Raw genomic sequence first — 7,343 nt, 5'->3', positions numbered from 1 at the left:
ATCAACGCGCAGAGGGTCCTTGATCGCCTTGAGGTCCGTCTTCGTACGCCACCACCAGTCGTCCTACCAGAAACACCCTGGCAGTCTAGAACACCAAGTAATACGTACGAATTTGGGTCGCAATCAAGGCTAGTAAGGGAATCATTCGTACGATCTCCAACAAGTGCTCAAGAAGGCTTCTCAAAGCTTGTTAAAGGAGCTGAAGAGATGCTGCATGAAAATGTTCTTATCAAAGCCCGCGTACGAGAGCTTGAAGAGCAAGTAGCAGAGTTAACAAAGCGCAGAGGGCGCAAAAGGAAGCGAATTCAGACAGGCGGTACACTAGAGTTTGGTGCAGGCGCATTGCAGGTAGCTGAAAGTGCTTCTGCTGCTTGTACGAGGTCTAATAAGGGTAGTAGTAGAGGTAGTCAAAAAAGGACCCAGCCAGCTCAACGGCGCTGTGGCAACTGTGGAGAGACTGGACACAACGCTCGTACGTGTCAGAAAGATGCAGAAGAAGATTCTGAATCTAATGTAGCTACATCGTACGAAGGATCTGTAGAGGATGTAGAGTAATTTTATGTTTCGTACATGGTGTTCGCGATGCCAAGAAAAAGTGGCCGGCTCACTGGGGTGGCCGGCTCACTGGTGCTTTACGTTAATAGTAAATATAGATAGTAGCTATAGTAGTTACGTAATATAGCTACTAATATAGCTAGGCTTATAGATAATTACATATAGAATATAAGTTACTAGTAATTATATAGGTATCTTAGGTTATCTTAGAGGCTTTATACTAGTGTAGATAGACTTACTAGGTATTCTTTTAGTGTTGCGCAATTATATAGAGCTAGTATTAGTGCTACTACTACTACTAATTAATAATCTAGATAACTATTAGTTATGTATAATAAATATAAAGTAGTTAGCGCGTTGCAATTACGCGCGTAGTAATTATTATAGTAGTAGTAGTAGTGTAGGTATAAGTATTATAATAAGGCGCAAATCTATGCTTATATTAGAGATTTTTAAGTTTACTATTAGGTAACATAGTACTACGTTATTGCGTAATTGCGTTATTACGTAATAATTACGTAGTTTCAAAACAAGTACACTGTAGGCCCCGTCTCTTAGGCCTAGAGGGATAAGCTTAGTCTATACTAAGGTAAGATAGACTAAAGTAGTAGTTTATTAAAGTTTATCTAGTAATTTAGTAGAAAAGAGTTATTATAGAATAACTTATAGGTAAAGATAATCTAATTCTATGAATACTAGAGTAACTAGTTAATAATTTATATTAGAGATAAACTATTTAAGTTAACTATAATAAGTATAATAATCCTCTCTAGGCCTAAGAGATAAGGCCTATAGTGTACTTGTTTTAAAATCACGTAATTACGCGATAACATAGTACTGTGTTATCTAATAGCAAACTTAAAAATCTCTAACGTAAGTATAGATTTGCGCCTTGCTATAACACTTATACTTATACTACTACTACTACTACTACTACTACTACTACTACTAACATAATAATTACTACGCGCGCAATTGCGACGCGCTAACTACTTTATATTTATTATATATAACTAATAGTTATCTAAGTTATTAATTAGTAGTAGTACTAATACTAGCTTTATATAATCGCGCAATACTAAAAGAATACCTAGTAAGTCTATCTACACTAGTATAAAGCCTCTAAGATAATCTAAGATATCTATATAATTACTAGTAACTTTTATTCTATATGTAATTATCTATAAGCCTAGCTATATTAGTAGTAGCTATATTGTGTAACTACTATAGCTACTATCTATATTTACTATTATCTACTTTTTTATTCTCTATCTATAATTATAAGTTTCTAGGTTCTTTACTATAGCTATAAAGATAATAAAATACTACACTTAAGATTATATATTATATAAATATAGTAAATAACTTTTAGCTTCTACCTCTTGTAAAGGTCTTCTAAAGTAATCTTAATAAAGTCTTTTTTCTAGGCTATTAATAAAACTTATATATTAAGAAGTTTTTTTTTTAAAATACTAGAGTTACTATAGCTATACTTTTATAAAGGTCTACTTAGTAGCTAAGAGGTCTAATCTCTATTTTATAAGTACTGCGCCTACTAAGAAAATAATAACTACTAATATAGTGTTACTATAGAGCTTATCTAGAAATTTCTTATTATTAATGTTAAAGTTAGTGCTATAAGTATAGCTAATCTAGCTGCTAGCGTACTTTAGCCTAACTCTTCTATTAAGAATAACTTTCTCTAGTATATTACTTAGACTATAGTAGTAGTTATTTACTATTTTCTAAGTAGTAAGCTATAACTTACACTTAGAGTATATACGCTTAAGTATTAGACGCAACTTATAGTTTATATTAATTATATTATTATTAGTATTATTATTAGTATTAGTATTATTATTATTCTTAGAATTAGTATTAGAATTAGAATTAGAATTAGAATTAAAGATGTAGAATAAAGAGAAGTATCTCTAGCGTAAAAGAGAGGTTTTATTCTCTTATAGCTACGCTCTTCTAACTCTAAACTAGACTCTTATAGAAATCTCTACACTTATAGTACTATAGTTTAATACTATCTTTAACTATAGTTAACTTTTATAGTACTATAGTTTAACTTAATCTTTAACTATAGTTTACTCTTAAAGTAGTACTACTATAGTTTAATACTACCTCTACTACAGTTGTCTACTAAGTTCTATAGCTAATAGAAAGGCTTCTATTTAATATTATACTGTGTTTCTATACCTAGCTCTTCTACTAATAAGAGCTACTTATTATTACTATTAGCACTTACCTTTATAGCTTAGAAAGCTTATTTCTATATTAACTTCTAGATAGAGAATGTTTTAATATTTATATAGCTCTTTAGACTTATAGCTTACTTATTACTATTTTTAAGCCTACCTCTAAGTTTACTAAAAACACTTTTATTACTATTTCGCCTATAAGTATATTATTATTAAAGTACTAGATCTATAGTAAATATTACTAAGAGAGAGTTTTATTAATACTTATAGCTATATATAGTAAATATAAGGTATTTAGAAAATACACCTACGTTAAGATTACTATATAGAGTTACTAACTACGTTTTATTACTCTGCTCTGCATTAACACTCTACTGTAATAAGTATAATAATAAAATCTAATATATTCTTATACCTATTACCTTAGGTTCTACTATTCTATTCTTTCTAACTTAGTAGAAGTTCTAGAATAGTGTTACTATTTTTTAGTACTCTACTATTCTAGATAGCTAGCCTTAGTAGAATAGTATATTATATAACTCTTAGCTCTATAATAATTATTACCTTCTATTAGAGGTTTGTTACACAGGGTTAGGCTATACTTCTCTAGGCTTAGTCTATACTAAGGCGAGGTAGACTAAAGCGGTAGTCTGTAAGGTTTGTCTAGCAATTCTATAGAAAAGAGTTATTGTAGAATAACTACAAGTAAAGACAATCTAATTCTATAAATAATAGAATAACTAGTTAATAATCTATGTAAGAGATAAACTATTTAAGTTAACTATAATAAGTATAATAATAAAATCTAACACATTCTTATACCTATTGCCTTAGGTTCTGCTATTCTATCTATTCTATCTTTATAGAATATTTGTAATAGCGGTGCTATCTCTTTATACACTGCTGTCTCTAATAGTTAGCCTTAGTAAGATAGTATATTACGTAACCCCTAGCTCTGCGATAATTATTGCCTTCTGTTAGAGGTCCTAGTTGGTCTTCAACTCTCTACCTCTAATAAGAAGAGAATTCTTCTTTGTTACTTGTAACAAGGTTCTAGTTAGTCTTTAACCCTCTACCTCTAATAAGAAAAGAATTCTTCTTTATTACTTATAATACTAATAAAGCTACTATATACTATAAATTATATAAAAGAAAGTAAATATAGTAAAAAAAGACTCTTATAGTTAATAATAGTTAGAAACTATTAACTTTAAAGAAATTTAGAGTACATAGTAATAGAAAGAAAATAAAAAAGAAAGTATTTATTAAAGTATATAACTATTATAAAGACGCTATAGATACTATAGTAAAGTAGAATATAACTTACGTACCTATAAGTATAATATAGTAGAAGTTTCTAATTAATTTAGTTTATTATAATTTCTAATTATAGTTCTATATAGTTCTACACTATTATATATAGTTGTAGTTTTAGTAGAGTCTTAGCAAAAGCTAGCTACCTACTTATTCTAGCTACTTACTTATTACCTACGTTATCTCTAAAAGAACTTTCTTTTCTAGCTTAAATTATTAGAAACTTAACTGTACTAAAAGCCGTGATCTTAATTGTCTAGGTTCTAGCCTAACTTATACTAATGTTATTTTATAAAACAAATCTTTAATTAAAACAATTATTAAAAGAGTACTTCTTTGCGATCTAATAGGCGAGATAAATATACTAGTAAGAATCGCGACAGCTAAACGCACTCTAGGTTATTAACAAAGTCGAGGCTTCTGTTGTTCAGTACAAGGATCTTGTAATTGCTGCTAACTCAGTAAATCGTTGACTGCATGTCGGCTCGATATAAGAAGCGATCCACTATAGTCGTCTGTTGATGTAGCTTCTCGTCTTGCGTGTGAAAGCTAGGCATGATAGCCTGAACAGGTGTATTCCAATTGAAGAGACCTTCTTCTACGCAGATAGCCATTGCGGCAGAAAAGATAGCCTTGGTCAGCACTGCGCATTGAAAAATGATCTCCTCGTCGACAGGGAGCTGTTTCCCTCGGTCAAGCGGTCTCAAGTATTTTGATAGGACCAACTCGCCTTCATACAAGACAGCGAAAGCGGCGTCCGTGGTACCACTGACGTCCATGATACTTTCAGCCTCTTCTCGAACGTTCTACTCGGGAAGAGGTCTTATCAACACAAAACCACAGCGCGAAATGAGCAATGCAAACGCGAGGGATGGTGATGAACGTATACCGAGACTCTAAATCGCTGATTTGTCTCAGGCTGTCATCAAAAATAGGGGAGAGAAATCGTACCAAGCATACGTCTATGCCAAGTGCATGCTATGCGAAAAGAACCGCAACGTTGCACAATTATGATGCTGCTGTTTGGTGCTCGCTCGGATTTTCAGTTCATCGCGTGCAGGCTCTGGCTTTCCTACATTGACTATCAACAAACGAAACTCTTGATCGTATTTCCCGTCGTCTCGTGAACCGTCCTGTGAGACTGGCATAGTTAGGCGGTGCCACCGCGATCAACGCGACATTTCGGTACCGCCAATCCATGGATGTCAGTCACGGATGGAAGACGACAAAACGTTCATCTTCTGTTCCTGGTCCCCCAAAACAAAAGACAGCTCTAGACCAGCAGCACGACATCTGTCGCACCGTGCGCGGATGCTCAGCAAGGCCCATGCCTCGCTAGACAACCGGTGAGCCATCGCCCAGGTGCGCGTTCCTGCGTCCATCAAGAGTGACCCAGGTTTTTGTCGCGTGGCCTCATTCCGAGACCATGCCAGTAAACATTGACAAGATTCGTCGCACAGCGATAGTTCATTGGTGCAATGAGCAGTAAGGAATGTTGAAGGGCAGCGAGGCTGACCCGGCGGGAAATTGTCCGCAATGCAACGTGGTCCACGCCCTCGCTCCGCTATGATTCCCTACCCCACATCTTCCGTCTGGGCAGCTGCGACTTGACCGCATCCTCACCACAACGCGCGTTCGAGACCAGCGCGAAATCGATCCGGCTGCTCGGGGTATCGATCGTATTTATGCTAATGCGCATGGCACATGTCGACGGTCGCCTCCGTGGCAGCTTGCATCATCACGAGAACTAGCCGTCGTCCTGGCGGTTCTCGTCCGCTCTGGCAAACCTTTCTGGCAAACGCGCACCTCAGCTTCTGTGACACGCAGCCTTTTGTTTGCTCGTGTGGACGAGCCCTCGCACAACGGTCTTCAGGGAGAGATCTCGAAGAGCTTTCCGCCCAGCATGGCGCTCGGCAGATCGCCATTCAACAACACTTGGCAAAGAAAAGTACGAGCCTCATCCACGTCATCTGGGTTGGCATGCAGCCAGCGATGATGCGCAGGGGCAAACGTTCTATTTTAAACTTCAGCTCTACGGAGGAATAAAGGGTCGCTGCATTCCCGGCTTCTACAGCTGTATTCCTTCGTTTTACTAGGTTTAATATCATATTCTTAATTCATCAAAAATGTGGGCCAAAGCTGCTTCTATCATCGCCCTCGCGACCACCGCTGTAGCACAGAGCAAGGGCTTCAACTACGGCGCTACCAACGCAGACGGATCATGCCGCGGCTACAACGACTTTGTTCGCTTTTTCAATGAGGCAAAGAGCCTGCCCGGAGCTTCAGGCTTCAACACAGCGCGTCTGTACACTTCGGTTCAATGCGGTACCGCGGCCGATCCGATCTCTGCCTTCCAAGCAGCCATCGACACCGACACCCAAATCCTTGTTGGTCTCTGGGCTAGTGCTGGACGTGCAGCATACGAGAACGAACTCAACGCTTTGATTCGTGGCGCCAGGGAGCTCGGAAGCGCTTTCACAGACAAGATCGTCGGCATCAGCGTAGGATCTGAGGACTTGTACCGCAGCAGCCCGCAAGGTGTACAGAACAACGCCGGTGCCGGTGCTACCGCTGCGGAAATAGAGGGTTACATTGGTTGGATGCGCGACTGGATCCGTGGTACCGCGCTCGAGAGCAAGCCTATTGGCCATGTGGACACATTCACTGCGTGGATTCTACCCGAGAACCGTGGTGTTGCGCGCAGTGTGAACTGGCTTGGACACAACTCTTTCCCGTACTTCGAGACCACGAGGCCGAACTCGATCGATCTGGCGCGCGAGAACTTCTTCGCGGGTCTTGGTCAGACCGAGAGCGTATCCGACGGAAAGCCTGTTTGGGTTACCGAGACCGGATGGCCACGAAGTAAGTTGTATTCTAACATCCTTCGAGTACTATCAAACTAACGCAAGTGTAGTTGGCCCTAACTCTGGCTCGGCCGTTGCCTCTCTCGAGAACTCCAAGCGCTACTGGGACGAAGTTGGCTGCTCTCTCTTCGGTACCCGCAACACCTTCTGGTACACCTTGAAGGATGCCAATGCCGCGCAGACCGACTTGTCTTTTGCTATCACGCCCCTCCAGAACAACACGCCGTTCTTCGATTTGACTTGCTAGACAGTCAGTGCTAGTTCATGGTCCGCATGAGACTCTCAAGACAGCGCGTCTTGCATATAATATAGATTTAATGAACGGGAACGCTCGATTCGGAGCATCCACAGCTATCAAATACCTGTTGAAGTACTTATAAATCATTACGCACAATCGAGATCA

The 7,343-nt window shown here is 38.4% G+C and overlaps 2 protein-coding genes across 2 annotated transcripts; one reads left to right on the top strand and one right to left on the bottom strand.

The window, feature by feature from the left end:
• Window positions 1–4,534: 4,534 nt before the first annotated feature.
• Window positions 4,535–4,855, bottom strand: BKA58DRAFT_448956 (uncharacterized protein; the record flags this gene model as incomplete). The annotated part of the gene is made up of 1 exon (XM_046174293.1): window positions 4,535–4,855. The coding sequence occupies one exon, from the start codon at window positions 4,853–4,855 to the stop codon at window positions 4,535–4,537; it is 321 nt and encodes a 106-aa protein (XP_046021576.1).
• A 1,247-nt stretch (window positions 4,856–6,102) lies between these two features.
• Window positions 6,103–7,337, top strand: BKA58DRAFT_47573 (glycoside hydrolase superfamily). The gene is made up of 2 exons (XM_046175336.1): window positions 6,103–6,938; window positions 6,991–7,337. The coding sequence occupies exons 1-2, from the start codon at window positions 6,203–6,205 to the stop codon at window positions 7,185–7,187; spliced, it is 933 nt and encodes a 310-aa protein (XP_046021575.1). The 5' UTR covers window positions 6,103–6,202; the 3' UTR covers window positions 7,188–7,337.
• The last annotated feature ends 6 nt before the right edge of the window (window positions 7,338–7,343 follow it).

Source organism: Alternaria rosae (genome assembly GCF_020736505.1).
Source record: "Alternaria rosae strain MPI-PUGE-AT-0040 chromosome Unknown BKA58scaffold_10, whole genome shotgun sequence".
Taxonomy (NCBI): Eukaryota; Fungi; Ascomycota; class Dothideomycetes; order Pleosporales; family Pleosporaceae; genus Alternaria; species Alternaria rosae.
This window is presented reverse-complemented; position numbering and strand designations above follow the sequence as displayed.